The following is a 20479-nucleotide window of genomic DNA, read 5'->3' as shown; positions in this document are numbered from 1 at the left end:
GCTGTTGTCCTGGCAGATGCCAACTCAGACCACTTGGACGATGTTCTTCCAAGTTCATCGGATGTCTGCCAGGATTTCAGCCAGTGTGTCAGGGAAGAAGTGACTTTGAGTTCAGTTCAATTCATGAAATTAATTTTGTTCAGTTTCAGTTTTTTTTCCAATTTATTTCAAATTCACTTCCATTTAATTCATTTAGATTCAATACAGATATTTTCAATTCAGTTTCATTGAATGGCATACAATTTATTTTGATTAATTTCAATTAATTTCAATTCAGTTAATTTCAATTCCTCACAACACCATTCATTTCTGTAAACTTAATTTAAACAAGGGAAACACTGCAATCAAGCATTAAGCACTTTCATTTACCACTGTGCCGTATCGGTAGCAGCAGAAAGACAATGTGAGAATTTTGCATTATGAAAAATGTGGAGAATTCTAAAATTATACAAAAAATATCTATATATGCAATATATGAGAGGAGTGTGAATATTAGAAAAAAACTGAAAAACTGAAAAAATTGAATGTGCTCATATAAAATCGTAATATAAATGTGAATGTCCAAAGTTTAGTCTCTAAGCATTTAAAAACTATAAAAATGGCTGACCACCATTATCACTTAAGAGTAAGTTTTGATGGTATTTAATGTAGTCCTGTGCTTGTCATGGAGGGGTTGCCAGTTTAATCACTCAAGGTATTCTGTATTTTCCCCTCACTGTCTCTCTCCTGTAGGAAAAGTTGGACTCTGGCGTGAAGAAGGAGGTGGATGGGATGGGTGTTCCTGATATTAAATACGGCGACTCAGTGTGTTACATCCAACATGTTGACACCTGTCTGTGGCTGACATACCAGGCTGTCGATGCAAAGTGTGCCCGCATGGGTGGAGTTCAGAGGAAGGTACAGCATTTATTACTATAGGTCACTGTTCTCCCCTCCCTAAGCAACTATCGTCCATGTACTCTTGAGCAAGGCAACTGCACCAGTGGAGGAGTGTGGTTATACTGGGCTCTGTGTGTGTGTGTGTGTGTGCGTGTGTGTGTGTGTGTGTGTGTGTGTACGTAACTAAATGAGTGGGAAGCAGGGTGTTGCTGCATAAGATTCTCTGGACAAGTAAATGTTAAAAACATGTTTGTAATGATAACTGGTTTGATATATTATGTGTTTGTTTTATTATTTATTTACTTTATATTTTGATTTTACTTTGGAGATCATTGACTTAAGTTGATGATTCAATGTCTGTTTTTGTGATCAAATGTTTTCACTCATTTTATATGCAGGGTTGTAATCAATATATTATTGATTAATGATATAATAACCCCAACCTATGGCAGTACCCACCTCTCTTTCTACACCCAAGTTGTCACTAAAGGAAATGTGGATAATGAATCAGTAGAATATAAAGGAAACTTAAATAATGTGAAGGTCTTTTACATTCTTGGCTGCAGTTCATGGCTGTAAGGTTCTCTAAGATCCTGGCAACTGAAAGCTCCATATGTAAAACACCATGGAATGTGTTGATCCAATTCAGTATCTCAATATCAATATAGAGTCAGTCATGGTCAGTCAATATAGAGTATCCATTCTGTCCATGTGTCAACCACAGACTTAAAAGAGAGTGCAACGATTGACTGATTTGAGTAATGTGTAGCTGTGTTCAGCCTACTGTACTTGTCAACTCATTTTCAGCTATGGACTTTTGAACCCCCTTCAGCCAAGCGAAGACGCCAGCAACAACGGCATCCACAGGAAACCTAATAACCTAATGTATAAAGGAAATTAAACTATCCTGTAAAACGTCATCTTTAAAATGAAAACAACACAACCAAATCAGTGTCAGTTTAAAATATAATGGGAAAATGTAGGTGTAGCCATTATATGATTATATAACATATTACAGGAAAATCGCTAAAAGCCTTGAATAAGTAAAATGCCGTAAAGAACTAAGCAGTTAAATGGTAAACAGCAACAAAGTATAAGGTATTTAAAAAACATGACAGATTTCTTAAATCATTGTGCATAGAATTCTTGGAATGCGCATGCACTCATCTCACAAATAAATAAAAGGAAATAACCAGTATGGATAACATTTGCTCAATGTCAAATATATATATATAATGGGCCCTTTTCACATCATCATGGTAACAGCTTCTGCATTGAGAAACAGGTGCATTACAACTTCCTGTTGCCAGTTCTGGCCTTCACTAAATCGCTCCACAACCTGCCCAAAATAAACATTGGTGAAGTACAAAGATTAAACTAGAGAAAGGCTACAAGTTCCTTGCCTCAAGTTACCTCTTCGCAAAAATAAAATTGCCGCAGGAAGTTGTAATGCACCGGTTTCTGACGGCGTGAAAAGGGCCTATGAGCTCTGTCCATTTAATCCTTCTTGTAATTTGCTTTTACGCACACACTCTTCTCCTCTTATTCCTCCGACCCACAGCCAACACACACTCTAGCAGGATTTCTCTGAAGCGTTTCCTTGGCATGGTTTATCTGAAAGAAGTCTGTTTAGCCTTTTCTGACCAGTAGCTGTTGATATCCACGGACATATCCCATATTTCAAGTCCGGAAAGTGTGATGTGCCTCATCACACTATTTTTCTATTACCCTATTTGGACAAACAGAGTGAATCTACAGCATCTCAATCAGGGGGGATGGGAAGCTCTTCTACTCCTTTTACATAACAGTCTTGCATAAAGCAGCCCAAAATTTCCTACTATCCTTTAAAAGTACTGTAATTGGGTTAATTTAGTGTCATATTGACAGCAGATGTCAGTATTTTCAGCATTTTAAAAGAAAACCTCTTCATTTATTTCAGGCTATCATGCACCATGAGGGTCACATGGACGACGGGCTGACCCTGTCTCGGTCGCAACATGAGGAGAGTCGCACCGCCAGAGTCATCCGCAGTACTGTCTTCCTATTCAACCGCTTCATCAGGTGGATTAGACACACACACACACACACACACACACACCCACACACATCCAGACACACACTGTAATGCAATCGTAACCATGTCCCACCTCTTCAGCCATTTATGATAAATCACCTGGTCTAAAATACCCTTTAAATTCCACTCAGTGGAACTCAATAAGTGTAAAGTGAGACACAGGACAGAGAAAACCTCATATGGTTACGTGTTTGGAGATTTCAAATCATTACAATAATGTTAGCTAGGGCAAGAGACAACATCCCTTTGTCGCTTGATTCAGTGTGGAGAACTGCACCTGTATATACGCTGTAATTTTAATATTGTCTCTCATATTGTCATATTTCTCCCATTATTATATACTGCATATTAAATTCTCCACCTTTTGCTTAATGCGCAAATCTCATTTTCTTTCTCCCTCAGTAAGTTTTACTGCTGCTACTTTGCACATTCTGTTCATGCTGTGTCGAGGAAATCAGCACTCAGCTCTAGTTTTGAGTGTCAAAGTGTACAGCTTCTTTATTGCATGGATGTATGGGTTAGCGTACAGAGTCAGAGCATGTCTAACAAAGCGGGCTTCACACCCTTATGGAGAAGTGCAGCAGAATTTAAACAGTGCTTGTAGCAAGGAGTAAAAGGTAGACTTGTATAAACTTGAACAAAGAAAAGAAGAAAAGTCTTTAATTTGGTAGTTCTGGTCAGTCTGCAACAAAGATGAGACTAAGGTCAGGGTAACATGAGGACAAAACAGAAGTAGTTATACAAGTGATTAACAGTGATTGAGCAAATTATGGGTAATAAATGCAAATGGTGATCGTTACAGATCAATAGAGAATCATTAAACACATTCATACTACAAAGGGCTTCAATAGCCGTTTCTACATTATCTTCATAATCATAACCACAATCACAATCAGGAGGGGAGATAAGTGTAACTGTCTGGGATGCCATAACAGCATTGGCAATCTTCAAACAAAATACCAAACATTACATACTGCATAATAGAATAGCCTGAGTAACCCATTACCCCGTTAAGCCTATGAAACCAGGTTTTCGCTTTGGGTTGATGTAGATCTACTAATGAGATGTAACATACTTTTAAATAAAGACTTATCACAGATGAACACGGTGCCAAGAGTTCAAAATTCAAAAAGTGCTAAAGACTGCTGTTCATGGGGGCTGGACACCAGGCCAGGGGTCTTGGGCATTAGGGTCTAACATAGAGGAACAGGAGGAGTTTATTACACAAATATAGAAGGCTAAATTATCAGCTAATTGGGGAATATACCAGGGATAAGAAAAGGAGGCATAATCAGAACAACGTAAGGGAAACCCCTAAGGAGAATACCTGCATCAGCACTATGCCAATTTTCACATAATTGGCTAAAATGAGACTGATGTTCCTTACCGTGTAGGTGCCATTCAATCACTTCTGCATCATCTTCTACTCTGCATCTGTCAGGAGTGAACATTCTCTATTTTCTATCCTACATCTGCCAGGAGCTAATATCCTCTACCCTACATTGGTCAGGAGCTAACATTCTCCATCTTCTACTCTGCATCTCTCAGGAGATAACATCCTCTATCCTCTAATCTACAACTGTCAGGACCTAATATCCTCTACCTTCTACACTATATCTGTCAGGGGTCTGGACACGCTCAGTAAAAAGGGGAAGAGCTCTACTCTAGATCTACCAATCGAATCAATGAGCCTGAGCCTGCAGGATCTGATTGGCTACTTCCAACCACCTGATGATCACCTGGAACATGAGGACAAACAGAACCGACTGAGAGCTCTAAAGAACCGGCAGAACCTCTTCCAGGAGGAGGTAGGGAATGTCTGTGTGTGTATATGTGTGTGTGTCTTATCTGCCTGGATGTCCATGAGTATGAAGTTGGATTTCTGCCATTATCCTATCCAGTACATGCAATGACTACCTGGACACTACACTTGACAGACGTTGATGTGTTTATGCATTAAAACAGTGGTTCTCAGCCTTTTCCAGTAATGCCTCCCTTTGAACATTTTGATAATGATATATCATCTGCTGAACAGCATTGCCAAAGCATCTGAATACAACTGTATGAAATAATAAAAACATGAATAGTATCTCTCTCTCTCTGTAGGGGATGATCAGTCTTGTATTGGAGTGTATCGATCGGCTTCATGTCTACAGCAGTGCAGCTCATTTTGCTGAGGCAGCAGGAAGAGAGGCTGGAGACACTTGGAGCGCCATCCTGAACTCCCTATACCAGCTACTGGGTAAATACACACACACACACACACACCTACACACATAGACCGAGAGACAAAAATATAATGATAATAATTTTTATTTCCATAGGTGTTTTCTAAAAGCAGAGTTTACAAAAGGCTTTAAAGTCGTAAAATACTAGTATATGAGGAGATGAAAGTGAATTTAATAAAAGGTTTATGTTTAAATAAAAATAAACACAGAAAATGAAATTAGAATAAAAACGGTAGAAATTAGAAGAGCAAGAGAGATAGATACATCTGGAAATAGTTGGAGGAAAGTCTTGTGTTTTCATTATCACACTAACTGAAGGAAACAATGGCAGCTGTCAGTCAAGTCTCTTCTCTCGCTCCCATTTTTCCTCTCCTCTCCTCTCCTCTCCTCTCCCCCACCTTCTCCTAGCTGCATTGATAAGAGGAAACAGGAAGAACTGTGCCCAGTTTTCTAGTTCGTTGGATTGGTTGATAAGCAGACTGGAGAGACTGGAGGCCTCTTCTGGTAGGTCAACTTTTCTTTGTTTAGCCAATCACAACAATAGCAACATAGAATGGTCATAAATCACCACTTTCAGCGGGGCAAAGATGGAGTTTGGGTTGTCTGCAGAGCCGCAGCACCGCCTACTATTGGCCCATAATTGGTGACCTGTCAATCACTAGGCAAACAACCCCATGTTATATATCCATTATATCCTGTTAATAGCACAATTATTTTGAAAAGAAGAATTGAAATTAGCAACTGAGACCATAACTTCTTGTGGAAAAAATTTATTGACTTTGTAATTTTAGCAAGAAGTTGGATTGTGGTCCCATTGACTTCCATGGAGTTGGGACAGGTTTAGAGTCTATTTAGCCAGCCTCTAGTGGACATTAGAGGAACTGCCACTGTCGCCACTTCTGTACTGGCTTCAAAATTCACCCATGGTTTTGGCCGCTTGGATGAGACCCTTAAATTTGGGTCCGATTTTTACCATAGCAGCTGTGCAAGTATTATATTAATGGGAACCTGAGCTCAGAGAAGAGTCCCAAATTTCGTCGAGATGGATCTGTTTTAGTAGTAGGCTATCGGCTACGAGTGACAGCACTATCAAAATTACAAATAGCCATGATCAGGTCATGGTCACTTGTTAGAAACATGCAGTTTTAATATTTTAGCATCACACTAGCTGTAACTCTGTGGTATTAGAGTGGCTTGATTTGGTCATGTTTTGTACTGACTTTAATGATAATGAGTGTAGCGTAACGGTAGTTATGCTGCTGCTGTTACTATATTGGTTGAAGTTGCTAACGTAGCTAGCTATTAATATTTAGGCAGCAATGTGTTGTACTGTAAATCACTGTAAATCTGTATATATATATATATATATCTGGTTTTGTAACTTTACCTGTGATAAAGTGAGTGCTGCAAATGCAACATTAACAAAGCATGCCCAAAACTACTTATCGATCGAAGTGACACTTAGCGTCAACCCCCCGCTATACGAAAAAATTATAGGGGAAACACTTTAGTTAATGTTTGCTATGTAGCTTGTGTGGCTAACATTAGCTACATTATAGGTTGCTTACCTGTCCAACAAATGTAAGGCCAACTCCTTCGGAAACTCAAGCGGGATTTGTCATTGCAGGCTTTGTCAGGGTTTTTAGGTTTCGTTGCAGTACGTTCTTCCATGGTTGCGCAAATGAAACTTAAAAATATTAAAACCTCGTGCTCAGCCCCTGACTTGGTGCAGATCCTTTGCACAATTGGTGAATAATTTAGGTAGGTCGTACACAAAACAATAAATAATGCTTATCTTCTTTATTTTTTGGCACAGGAGAACAAAGAGACACAAACGTTTTGGGCTGACTGCCTTCTTCAGTATGTCCACAAGACTTATTAATGGTGCATTCCATTGGAAGTCGGAAGTCGTTAGTTCCGAGTTGGAATTACCGACTTCCAATCTAAATGCGTTCCAATGCGTCTTCTCGGGAAAACATGAACGCAACAGCCTTTGCCCATTAACGTTAACGGTAGCTATCTGACAGTGCTCTAGTAACAAATAACAAGTAACAAATGGAAAGTACAAAGTTTCTGAATGCAAGGGTGTGTGTGGATCATTTCCTCCAAAACAGAAAGTATGGGCCGGACTGCTTGTTTAGAAAGCCCGAAATCTCAGCAGCCATTGAGGTAACAGTGGAGTGACTGGCATTGATCAACAACACTGGCAAACCCCCACTGATTATAGTTATTTTGTGCAACAAGCCAGTAAAATATTACTGATTGTTCCTTTAAAGCGATTGTATCCATACTTAATTAACTTTTAGGCCCAGGTGCTGCTGACACCACACAGTAGCTTTAATCCGCAGCAGGAAGTTGCCTATTTACGCAACTTCTGTGTTTTCTGAATCCGCTCATCCAATCACAACTATTGGGGCTTATTTTACAAATATGGATCGAATTCCGACTATGATATGATCAGCTCACACCTATTTTCCTTCGAGGTAACTTGAAGCCTTGTGTTTTTCTTTATCTTTTAAAGATGTTCATAAACTGTGCAGTTTACAGTTTTTTCGTCACTTACTGTTTGGAGAAGATTTCCCACCAGTGTACATACCGACAGCAGAATTTAATTTGGCCAAATAAGGTGAATCTGCAGGGGATGGGATGCTCTCCTCTGTTGCAATCCCTATGTTGTTGTTCATCAGGATGTAGCAAAGTAGTGGCAGTAGTATCAGTGTCATAACTTAATGAGACAGAAAGACAATGTGAGATTTGGGCATTACGAAAAAGTGGGAAAATGGAAAAATATATTAAAATATAAATATATACAATATATAACAGCCAAGACAATAAGAAAAGGAACATTTGAGTATGAGAAAAGGCAATATGTGAAAGTTTACAGTATGTATATATATATATATATATATATATATATATATATATGTATACTGTATGTATGTATGTATAAGGTGTGCAAAATCATGCCACATTTCTGTCTCTTTCTCTCTCTCTCTCTCTCTCATACACACACACAAACACATGCACACAGAAATAGTTTGTCAGACAATAGGAGGTAATGATACACACTGAACATGTGGCAAGAGAGAGAGAGAGAATATAGAGCAGATTGAGTCATGCAGTGTTTAAAGGCACCATGATTCATCACACACCTCCCATATATACTACATACACACACACACACACACACACACACACACACACCTACGTGCAATCACATAAGAAACACAAACACACTCCGGCTCTTCATTGTGAATCACTTCCATGTTGTTCAGATTTAGCCCTGAGTGGAGGAAGGTGATAGCTGCATCATCACTCCCCCCACCACCACCATCACCACCACACACACGCACACACACACACACACACATACACACACACACATTCTCTCTCTCTCAGATGTGTTTAGTTTAGATGGAGGAGGACTACAGGTGCATCATCTGTGTTTCTATTTGTGAACCACCCCCATCACCCCATATACTAGGGATGGTAAGATTCACCGATTCGCATCGGTGCACCGGCATAAAAGTTCAAGATGCGATTGCCCCGATTAAAAAAGTGTGCACCGGATACAATTTGGGATGAACTCGCGATACATCGGTAAAATCCGATTTATTTATATATAATTATTAGTAGAGGCCCTATGCCTTTATTATTTAGAAATGTGACCAATAATTTGTTACCAATAATTTGATATGTAGATTGAGTCCTCCTTTCTAAACTGTTTCTCAAGCACGCTCTCTCATCTCCACTGCTATCAGTGGCCGACGTCAGAGGTCAGAGGCTACTACGGAGGCCGAGGCGTGTCACATTAGAGATCAACATGGAGGAGGAAGAGGTACACAATCCACCGAAGAATACCTATAAATCAAGTGTTTGGCGACACTTCGGATTTTTCAAGAGAGACGGACAACTTGACAAGACGCATGCAATTTGCAATCTATGCCGTGCCGCTATAAAGTACACAGGCAGTACGACGAACTTAAACACTCACCTGAAGCGGCGACATGAGACGTCTGCCTCCCCCTCGGATTCAGCTCTGGCTAGCCCCAGCGGTACCGTTAGCAAGACTGGTGAGCAAAGTATCGCAACTTTTTTTCACGCCCCGCTGGCTAGCAGCTCCACCCGTTCTAAGACAATAACCGACGCCATCGCCTTCTTTATTTGTAAAGATATCCAACCTTACAGTGTTACAGAGAACGAGGGCTTCCAATACCTCCTCCACATTTTGGAGCCGAGGTACCACATACCAAATAGGAAGCTATTCACCGAAAAACAAATCCCTGTTCTATACGACAAAGTGAGACGAGAGATAGCTGAGTCGCTGAGCAATGCCCAAAGAGTTGCAATAACAGTTGATGGCTGGACGTCTTGCGCCACTGACTCGTATATCACGGTCACGGCACACTACATTGATGACGAGTGGGTTTTGCAAAACCACGTTCTACAGACCAGAGTGTTCAACGAGGCTCACACAGGGAATAATCTAGCGGTTTTCCTGCAGGACATTTGCCGCGAGTGGAACATCGAAGACAAGAACCCAGCGCTGGTCACGGATAACGCAAAAAACATGATAGTGGCTGGAGTTGGTGCAGAGATGGACCCACATGTGCGATGCATCGCACACACACTAAATCTGGCCTCGCAAAAATCTCTGAAGGTGGACAGGGTGTCAGAGCTTCTGGCGAAAGTGAGGAAGGTAGTAACTTTTTTTCACAGAAGCCCAAAAGCAACTGGAGCTCTACGTGAAATGCAGGCCCAGTTACACCTGCCCTTCCACAAGCTAGTCCATGATGTTTCCACAAGATGGAACAGTTCCCTTGACATGTTGGACCGTTTTTGGGAGCAGCAGCCTGCCGTGTTGAACACCCTGCTGTCAAGGAAAATAAAGAGGGGAGAAGGCATGGCCAGCCTGACAGAGGAAGACATGACACTGATCCAAGAGGTCATCAAATTGATGTCCCCTCTGAAAGTGGCAACCACACTCCTCAGTGAGGAAAAAAACCCCACCATCTCAATGATCTCCCCAATCCAGGCCAAACTGCAGAGGCATTTCCAGCCAGATGAGAGCGATCTACCGGTAATTTCCCAGATGAAGGAGCGATTCAGACAGGACTTTGATGGTCGCTACACATATCTCCAAGACCTCCTCCACTATGCCTCAGCGCTTGATCCACGCTTCAAAGACCTGGCTTTCCTGGATGACAACGACACTAAGGACATGATATTCATGAAGATAACAGCAGAGGTGGTGAACATGGATGGAGAGGTAAGAATATACTTAGTATACTATAGCTAGTCTCTCTCTCTCTCTTTTATTTACCTGTGTCTTACTTAAATTATGTTTATTTGTTTAGTTTAAGGAAATCTAATAGCTAATCTCTGGATTATACTGATTATTGTCAGGCAGGGGACAGTGACACACTGAATGAGGGCCAGGCAGCTGAAACAGAAGGTGACAGGAGCCCCCACAGAGAGGAAGAGACAGGTTTGTTTTGATAGGAACTGTGCCAAAAGTTATAAAACTATGTTGATTTGAAGATGCATGTGTTATTATTGTATCGTATTGTAAGTCATAATTTTTGTAGTATAGTATTGACTGACATAATTTTTCAGCACAACTGATAATCCCCTCTTCTCTTCTGTTCCACTCCCTAGATGATGTCCCTCCCAAGAAGAAGACGGCCTTGGACCAGATGTTCGGGGATTTCCTCACTGCAAGAGCACCGATGAAGACCACAAGGGAGAGAGCTAAGGAGGAAATCTTAAAGTACAGAGAGAGGGATTCTTTAGGTCTGAGTGGTGATGTGTTGCATTGGTGGAAAAAACAAGTGGATCTTCCACTGCTTTCAGCATTGGCAAAGAGCTACCTGTCCATCCCAGCAACAAGTGTGCCCTCTGAAAGAGTGTTTAGCACAGCTGGTGACATAGTTACAGCACAGCGCAGTTTGCTTCATCCTGATCATGTGGATCAACTAATATTCCTGAAGAAAAACCTTAAAGTAGGACATATGAGTTAAATTTAGTGAGGTGTTATGACAGCAGTGTTTACAGCAGCCTGTGACTGCCAATAATAGTTTACCTTTTTTTTACATTTGTAAGAAGTTATGAAAAACCTGTTTGTGAAAGGTTATTTTTATTTTTTATTGTTCATATAGAAACCGCACCACTGCTTTCTGCTCACTGCTGAGTTAGCCTACCTGCTGAAAGAGTGTTAAGCACATCCGTCTGCTGGCAGTAGTTACGGCACATTGCACTATGTTAATTGTTATTTGCACATTGTTAATCCTGAGCATCCTTAAATTGTTTAACTGTTAATTGTGTGAGGTGTTATAAAAGTGTACTGTACTGTAAACTGGAGACAGAGAACACTACACTACAAAGGACTTGTGAAAAGGCCTGTTTGTGAAAGGTCCAAGTGTGTTTTTAGAGGTCAAAAAGACTGAGTCTAGTACTGAGTTGCAGTACTAGAGAAACAAATATGTAAAGTAAAAATGGCACTTTTTTAGTTAATTTATGATTTGCTGCTTAAGAAATAAAATCAAACTCTCTGTACCATATTGAATTGCATAGCATCATTCTTTTGCATCGTGTTGAATCGCATCGTATCGTGCTGAATCGCATTGTGTTGAATCAAATCGTGTCGAATCGCACTGGATCGCAATAGGGGTGAATCGTATCGTATCGCATTGGTAGTTGCTTCATATGTATCTTTAATGTATCGGATCGTTGGCAATGCATCGAGATGCGTATCGCATCGGCCTCAGTGATGGAGATGCACATCCCTACCATATACTGTATCTGCAACAATAGAAACTGATAAAATGTATGGAGGACCGTAACGGCCAAAATCAAAAATAAATAAATATATGACTCAATAAATAAATTAATATGCCATTAAATGCACCAAAAATAATATTAAAAATAAATGTAGGCATTAATTAATTGATAAAATGTGACATAAATTTATATTTCTGTTTTAATTTGCTTCTGTATTTATTTACCTTTGTATGAATTCCCCTATTTATTTATATTTCTGTTTTAATTTGCTTTTGTATTTATTTACCTTTGTATTAATTCCCCTATTTATTTACTTTACCATTTAATTTTCCATTTTATTTATTAATTCTTTTCATTTTATTTATTTCTGTATTTATTTCTGTATTATTACTTTCCGCCTGTTGGTTGATCGACATCAGAGTGCTTTGTGGGAGTAAGGCATGTATAGTCGATCTACGCACTCTGATGTCGATCAACCAATAGGCGAAAAGTTGACCCCATAACACACAGCCCCCTCATTTGCATAATGAAGCAGAAATGCATAAAGAAATGTAAATGTAAAAAGAAAATACAGAAATAAATAAGTTTGGGGAAATAAATAGGGGGAAAATGAAAATTCTTTTCATTTTATTTATTTCTGTATTTATTTCTGTATTATTTTTACAGAAATAAATACAGAAATAAATAAAATGAAAAGAATTAATAAATAAAATGGAAAATTAAATGGGAAAGTAAATAAATAGGGGAATTTATTTAATTTTCCATTTTATTTATAAATTTATTCATTTTTACATTTACTTATGTATTTATTTCTGTATTTATGTCTGTATTTATGTCAAATTAAAACAGAAATATAAATAAATAGGGGAATTCATACAAAGGTAAATAAATACAGAAGCAAATTAAAACAGAAATATAAATTTATGTCACATTTTATCAATTAATTAATTCCTACATTTATTTTTAATATTATTTTTGGTGCATTTAATGGCATATTAATTTATTTATTGAGTCATTTATTTCTTTCTTTATTTATTTTTGATTTTGGCAGTTATGGTCCTCCATAAAAATCAATGCCTCCTTCATGGAAAATAGTTTTTTTTATGAATTGTCCCTTATACCTATAAGAAGTTATTCTTCATGCAACTGGAGTGTTTCAAGCAAGAATTGTCTCCAGTACTAATGCAGGATGCATGCAGGATAAATACATGAAGATGGACTTCTACAATGACAATAAAAGATCTTTGAAGAACAGTTGGTGATAATGGTTTTTGAGGAAATTCAATTAATGTAACTTGCCTCCCAGGTTGGTGTTTGAAAAAGTAAAACCTATCTCTGAGTTGTGGAGAAAGCTGTGGTGAAAAACAGTAAAGTCCATGGAACTGTCACTCACTGTGAAAGCCTAGATGCTGCAAAGTGTTGGACAATACAATATCCATATAACACAGCAATCTTTCTTCTGTTTTGTTCTGCGTCTGCGCTCTCCTATTCCTAAAAGAGACAAAGTTAAATGTAATCAGCCTTAATCTCATCTCTTCTGAATATCATCTTTGATGTTTTTTCCCCTTTTTTTTGCTTCCAGATTAGTTTTTATCAATGGTGTTTTCAAATTTCATCATGTACAGTATAGACTGTTTAGCTCTTACACCCCAATTGATTCAGAATGAGTATGAAACTGTTGTATGTTCTCTGTTTTACCTGCTGGCATTTTAATAAGGATGGCCTGGTTTTGAATGGTTACAGTAAAAAGTTGTCTGTATTTATAGGTATATTGGAGGTGCTTCACTGTGTGCTGGTGGAGAGCCCTGAGGCGTTAAACATCATCAAAGAGGGACACATCAAATCCATTATATCTCTGCTAGACAAGCATGGACGCAACCACAAGGTACAGGCAACTATTTATTTCTAAATTTAAAATCTGCAATTTGTCTCCTTGAGGCAGGGAGTGCATTGTTTTTCCTGCCCTCCTCCCCCTCAGTTGGTCAAGTTGTTGCCCCAACACTTGTCACTCATCTTAAAGAAACAGCATCTACCCTGAGGCTGAGGTAACCAGCATCCATAAAGCTACCACAGGGGTTGAAAAAGTAGACCGCGAACACGGCCAATCTGCAATAAAAAAAAGCAACGCAGATGTTCCCCATGCATCTGTACGGATCTGAGAATAAAGTCAGAATTCTGACTTTAGGAACTCAAATACATTTTTCACATGTGGCCCTAATCCTCTTCCGTACATTTGAATGTTTAGCTTTGCTGTTCGTACTGCTTCCTGCATTGTTGCTGTATGGTGATGCTAGCAGTCCTGCACTGTGGCTGCTTGCATCACTTTGATAGCTACATCCCAGCTCACCGCTGGCCACACCTATACGACACACCCACAGCAAATGGTATACACCCTAACATCATTGAAAAGCCAATTTCATACAAACAGGGGATTTAGGCAAGAACACACAAGGTCACAGACAGACACAGACTGATAATATATATGCTATTTATTTATTTGTATTTTAATGTAAAAAAGTTTTTGCAGCTTTAACTACCTTCCTTCATTAACGTTCATTAATTCTGCTGCACAGACACACTAGAGTTTGGAGAGAGCTGTCGGTGTTTCCAGGGTTAACACAAAGCTTTATTAAGTAGTATTACAACGTTTTACCCCAAACTGTAAAAAAAAAAAGGGGATCTCCATATGCAACACCTTAGCATCTTTACAGTGTGTCAGACTAAATGTCTTCTAATGTATGGCAGGCATACTGTCTTCCTCTTCCTGAAAACACATTATTTAAGTCATGTTGCCGCCTCTTCACCACAATTAACAGGTCGTCTTTTCTTCTTGGGTTCAGTAGTTTAGTCTACCAAACATTAAATGACAATTTGTCTGACACATTCTCACATTTAACTAGGGCTGCCCCCAACCAAATATTTTCCTAGTCGACTAGTAGTCGTTAGTTCAAGTCATTAGTCGACTAGTCGTCGCACGTTTATGATATTAATTTAATTATTTAAATTTTTTTTTTTTTGAAAAAACACACCCAAGTCGCGGTTTCTAGCGGTCAGAAACACCGGTGAAATACACTCTGGTTCACGGGAAAAAACACACCCAAGTCGCGGCTTCTAGCGGTCAGAAACACCGGTGAAATACACTGTGGTTCACGGGAAAAAACACACCCAAGTAACAGCTTCTCGCGGTCAGAAACACCGGTGAAATACACTGTGGTTCACGGGAAAAAACACACCCAAGTCGCGGCTTCTAGCGGTCAGAAACACCGGTGAAATACACTCTGGTTCACGGGAAAAAACACACCCAAGTAACAGCTTCTCGCGGTCAGAAACACCGGTGAAATACACTGTGGTTCACCCAAAAAAAACACACAATAGGCGTAGGCTATAAGTCGCTTGCTTTGAGCCCCACTGCTGCACAGAGCGCTGTCCGCTTGTTTATTCAAAGTTTATTAATATTGAATGTGTCATGTGTCCAAATTGCACCAAATCCGACACTGCACGTCCTTGGGTCCCCAGCAATACACCCGCCAAGTGCAACCCTGGTCTAATAACTTTTTAACGACAAGGCGCTGCTCCCAAATGGAGTTTGAGGGGTTTTTTTTGGGGGTTTTTTCCTGCGACTAACTGACCAATGAAAACTTGGTCGACCAAGACTCTTCTCATCGACTAACGTTTGGTCGACTATTAGGGGGCAGCCCTACATTTAACAAGTCATCAGTTTTTGGTCCTAGAGGTGCTCACATTTTAAGATGCTGTTAAGACTGAGAATCATGCAGCATCACACATTAGACTGCAGCAGGATTTTTCAGAGATTTGGTAGTAGTTCCTTGCTTGCATCATGCAGGTTTTCAGTGCATGTGAAGGATTATACAGGCTCAAAACACAGATAATGAAGCTACAACATATCCTTCCTCCACCATCTACACATACACAAACAACAAACCACACATACACAACACGCAGAGAGAGAGATAAAGAGATAAATGTAGGTAGGTCGCTACTTTCGTTCTCTCCACAGCTCCACCAGTTTCTCCTCCGGTTTGACGGTCCAACGCAACCAGGACTTGCGCTTCCCTGCCGGCGTCGCCATGTTTACTACTCTGTCTGTCTGTAGAGCCTTGTCACCTCACTACAGTGCGGATGTCAGCCAAAGACAGCGCACCTATTGGCTGTTGACAGTGTAGCATTATAATTTGCGTTGTTGACCATCGCACACCTTTTGAGCCAAGACTAAAGACTTATAATATTAAACATGTTTGATTTTGTCGTAACGGTCAAGATGAGAAAAAGATATTAAAACAGCTCCGACTGAGTTCATGTTCAAGTTCAAGTTCAAGTTTGTTTATCTATAGCCCTTTATCACAAGCATGTCTCAGAGGACAGAGAATGAGCCTAACTAGACGTAACTAATCAACAATCAGTTGTAGAACTAAATGATATAGGACAAACAGCGAAAAGCACAAGACACACAAGAGCAGATTTTAGCAAGACAAACAACCTACCCACTCTACATAGCCTAACCTTCCCGGCACCACCAGCCTTAGACCCTCATTGCATACAAGGAAAAACAGAGTTTTCCACCTAATGACTGTTGTGACAGGAGCGTGCAGCAACTGCTGTGATTTTACTCCGACTTTGAAAATGTGTCTAAAACTGTGAAATTGCTTCAAATATTGTCTAGTGTAAGGTCAGACTTTAAATTTGGTAAAACACTCACGCACATTACATTTAACCAATCAAATCACAGTATGAACATCTGGAAATATATCAGGAAACTGGTAAGTTTTTGTTTGATTCTGCCTGCAAATATGTGTATGTTTATACTGCTGAACCTCTAATAGTGCCTGTATTCTCTGGTGTGTGTTGTCTAGGTGCTTGATGTGCTGTGTTCGCTGTGTGTGTGTCACGGCGTGGCAGTGCGCTCTAACCAGCACCTGATCTGTGACAACCTACTGCCTGGCCGAGACTTACTACTGCAGACCCGCCTCGTCAACCACGTCAGCAGGTACACACACAAACACACGCACAACCACAGAGCAGCCGAAGCTGCATACATGAACACATTTGCATTCACACAAACAAAAACGGAACACACATAAGGCAGACCTTCAGCCTATTACTATTTAGTTGAGCTCTTTCATGTCAAGAGATTATCTTTATGCATTATGTCCATTCACAATGCCCAGCTGTGGTAAAGTGATAGTGACAGAATCCATTCATTGTCTATGGAGAGGAGCGGGGAGGGTGGTAAAAATTAAATCTGTCACTTAAGACAGGTTTAAATAAAGGTCCTACCGTCTTAGAAAGATGAAACCCATTCTGCCACTTTATATTGTCCCGCCAATTTACATTCTAGTCATTTATCTGACTTTCTTATCTGACTAAAAATGAGGTCAACAGCAGTATCTATCAATCTATTATTCTATCAATCTATCAATCTATCTATCTGTCTGTCTGTCTGTCTGTCTTGTCAAACTTGCATTTCATTACTTTTATTTTCCTTTCAAATGATTAAATGAAAGTATTAAAGTATTGCCCTGCATGATGTTATTAAAAGCAGACTATGCAGTAGGCTGCAGTAGAGACTTGTAGGCCACAACTGGCTTTCAGAATGGACAATAAACTTCAGAACTTGGAAATATTCACATAAGATAAGAACATTATTTTTAATTGTACGCTGTGCATCGGGGGATGAGTGCTATCTGCTGTTTATTTTGAGAGATCAAGGCTACCTCTTTGATCTTACTAGTTTACTCTATATCAGTGGTACCAAAATAAATTAAAGCTAGTCTGCCTTGTCTTTCAGAAGTGGATGTTTTACATCCAACAGTTGTGTACTCAGTGATGAGGACATACAGTATATACAGAGGACATACAGTACTGTATATTAAAGGCATGTTTTTAGGTGGGTAACTTGAAAGTACTTTGAGTTACCTAGTAATATAACTAGTTACTATTTAGGGAAAGTAACAAAGTAAAATAACTAGTTTTAAGTAACTTCAGTAACTAGTTCAAGTAACTTTCCCCAACACTGCATATGAATATACAATATCTGCAACACGGTTCATACTCTCTATACACTCTTAGCAGGGGGAGAGGACTACGCTGTGTATTGGAAGCGCTGTGATCAGACCACTTAGACAAGCAAGTAGTTCAAATTTGCATCAGCTGTACCAATTTGTTGTCAAATGCTTTGGGAGTCAACACATTAAAATTCTTTCCAGTGGTCAGAAAAAGTTGGGTATAATTTAATAATAAGTCAAAAAGTCAGTGACAAATTTGCCAATCTAGGCTGATTTTAGCTAATGCTTGGCTGTAAGAATGCCGTTCATTCACTCTCAAGGTGTGGAGCGCAAGGTACATTCAGGAACATTATTTTGAATATCCGAATTATGTCACATACCCAACCACCACCTACTTGATTTGTTCTGCTGCCAAAACCGATGAGAAAGAATAAGCCACACAAACATCACCTTCTTTTGGCCATCCATGTTTCTCCCTTGGTTTTTACAAGCTGCACCACTGGAATGCACAGAAGTTGTAATTCTAACCTTCAGCGGGGAATTTCACACTTAGACTTCGAATGGAATGCAGCATCAGTAATATCCCCTCCTATCCTCTTCCCCACAGCATGCGTCCCAACATCTTCCTGGGTGTCAGTGATGGCTCCGCCCAGTACAGGAAGTGGTACTACGAGCTGATCGTGGACCAGGCGCTGCCGTTTGTCACAGCCGAGGCCACTCACCTCAGGGTGGGCTGGGCCAGCACTGATGGTTATGCACCCTACCCCGGTGGGGGGGAGGGGTGGGGAGGCAACGGGGTGGGCGATGACCTCTACTCCTATGGCTTCGATGGACTCCATCTGTGGTCAGGTGAGGGGTTTGTGTGTATGTGTGTGTGTGTGTGTGTGTGTGTGTGTGGGGGGGGGGGGGGGGGGGGGGGGTGTCTGTGTGTGTAAAGAGAGAGATGTTGGTTGGTATGGTTGGCATGTATGGTTTGCAGTTATAGCTGCAGGGCTCTATGCTTACTTTTTTTTTTAGGAGCACCTGTGACCCTAAATGGACAGTCAAAAATTTAGGGGCAGTCAGTGCAATTTTCTAAGTACTGTAACCAAGCTGCCAAAACCACGGGTGACTTTTGAAGCCAATATGGAAGTGGCGGCTGCGGCAATTCCTCTGTCTGCTACAAAAAGACTCCAAACCTGGCCCAACTCCATGCAAGTCAATGGGACCACAACCCAACTTTTCGCTAAAAATATAAAGTCAATACATTTTTCCACAGGAGGTTATGGTCTCAGTAGCTAATTTCAATCTTCTGTGTGTCCTTATGCCGATTTTGTTGGTCAATGTATAGAAATTGATCTAAATCGATGTCTAATGTGCCTGATGTGCACATCACGTCATGTCTGTCATTTGGTGATGCACAGACCAGTAGACCAGCAGCATTGTACTCAATCCGAATTCCACAATTTGCTCCAAACTCACCTGTGTTAGTAACAGTATTAAACAGTAACTTGATAACTCGTCTTCTGCTGCCCTACAGACTTTAAGGGTAGGTACATTTATTACCTTGTGGTATTTAAGTAACGTTAGTGGAATTACGTAATTTAATAATAACCATGTCACAGTGCTTAAATGCATTGAACTGAACTGAACTGAACTGAACTGAATTGAATTGAACTGAAAACACACATGCTGTGGGCCTGCACAGGATCTGTGCTTGTTTATTCTGATTTCATCATAGTTAATTGGTGCCAGAAGTCACTCGCACCCATGCACCTAACTTTTTTTTCACATGCGCACACAGGAATTTTTACTCGCAAATGCCAGTGAAATGTAGAGCCTTACAGCACTGTGTGGGTGGGTGTGGTTGGTAGATGTGGTTGGTAAGGATAAGGATAAGGATAAGGATGCACTTTATTGATCCCCTAGGGGAAATTCGGGTGTCACAGCAGTAATGTACAGTACAGTAGCAGAACAAAGAGAAGGTAATTAAAAAAAATAATAGAATAAGAATAGTGCAGAAAGGATATAGGCAATATACATAACAATATAACCATATAAATATAAAACAATTAAAAGTGTCTCAATGTCCACAGTGTGTGAGTGGTGTTATCCAGTATAATACATTTTAATGATTAAATTTAAAATAAATTTAAAATTGAGTCTGAGGATTGTGATTGTGATTAGTGCAAATTCTAGTGCAGTTTATGGGTGAGGGGATTGGGGTTGGGGGGGGGTATGTGGCTGGGGCTGGTCGGAGATGGTCACAGCTGACTGGTGCAGGGGTTGCGGATGATATTAAACAGTCCAATGGCCGCTGGCACAAAGGAATGCCTGAGCCGCTCTGTCCTGCATCATGGGAGGAGGAGCCTATGGCTGAAGCTGCTCCTCATCAGCCTCAGCTCGTCGTAGAGAGGGTGAGACGGGTTCTCCAGGATGGCATTGATCTTTCCCCTCATCCTCCTCTCTGCCACTGCCTCCAGACTGTCCAGCTTGAGCCCCACGACAGAGCTGGC

General features: G+C 40.2%; 2 protein-coding genes across 2 annotated transcripts in view; both read left to right on the top strand.

The window, feature by feature from the left end:
- Positions 1 to 20479, top strand: part of ryr2a (ryanodine receptor 2a (cardiac)) — a 246807-nt gene that overhangs the window by 44247 nt on the left and 182081 nt on the right. Inside the window, exons 13-20 of the mRNA XM_078290909.1 lie at positions 733 to 897; positions 2819 to 2940; positions 4578 to 4761; positions 5060 to 5195; positions 5590 to 5685; positions 13728 to 13846; positions 16833 to 16966; positions 18592 to 18833. Of these exons, the coding sequence (XP_078147035.1) occupies positions 733 to 897; positions 2819 to 2940; positions 4578 to 4761; positions 5060 to 5195; positions 5590 to 5685; positions 13728 to 13846; positions 16833 to 16966; positions 18592 to 18833 (1198 nt within the window). The remainder of the gene's footprint in view (positions 1 to 732; positions 898 to 2818; positions 2941 to 4577; positions 4762 to 5059; positions 5196 to 5589; positions 5686 to 13727; positions 13847 to 16832; positions 16967 to 18591; positions 18834 to 20479) is intronic.
- mtr (5-methyltetrahydrofolate-homocysteine methyltransferase) overlaps positions 1 to 20479 on the top strand; it is a 247944-nt gene that overhangs the window by 176696 nt on the left and 50769 nt on the right. The window lies entirely within an intron of this gene.

Source organism: Centroberyx gerrardi, chromosome 20 (assembly GCF_048128805.1).
Source record: "Centroberyx gerrardi isolate f3 chromosome 20, fCenGer3.hap1.cur.20231027, whole genome shotgun sequence".
Classification (NCBI taxonomy): domain Eukaryota; kingdom Metazoa; phylum Chordata; class Actinopteri; order Beryciformes; family Berycidae; genus Centroberyx; species Centroberyx gerrardi.
The sequence above is the reverse complement of the archived record's forward strand: the minus strand, read 5'-3'. Positions and strand labels throughout refer to the sequence as shown.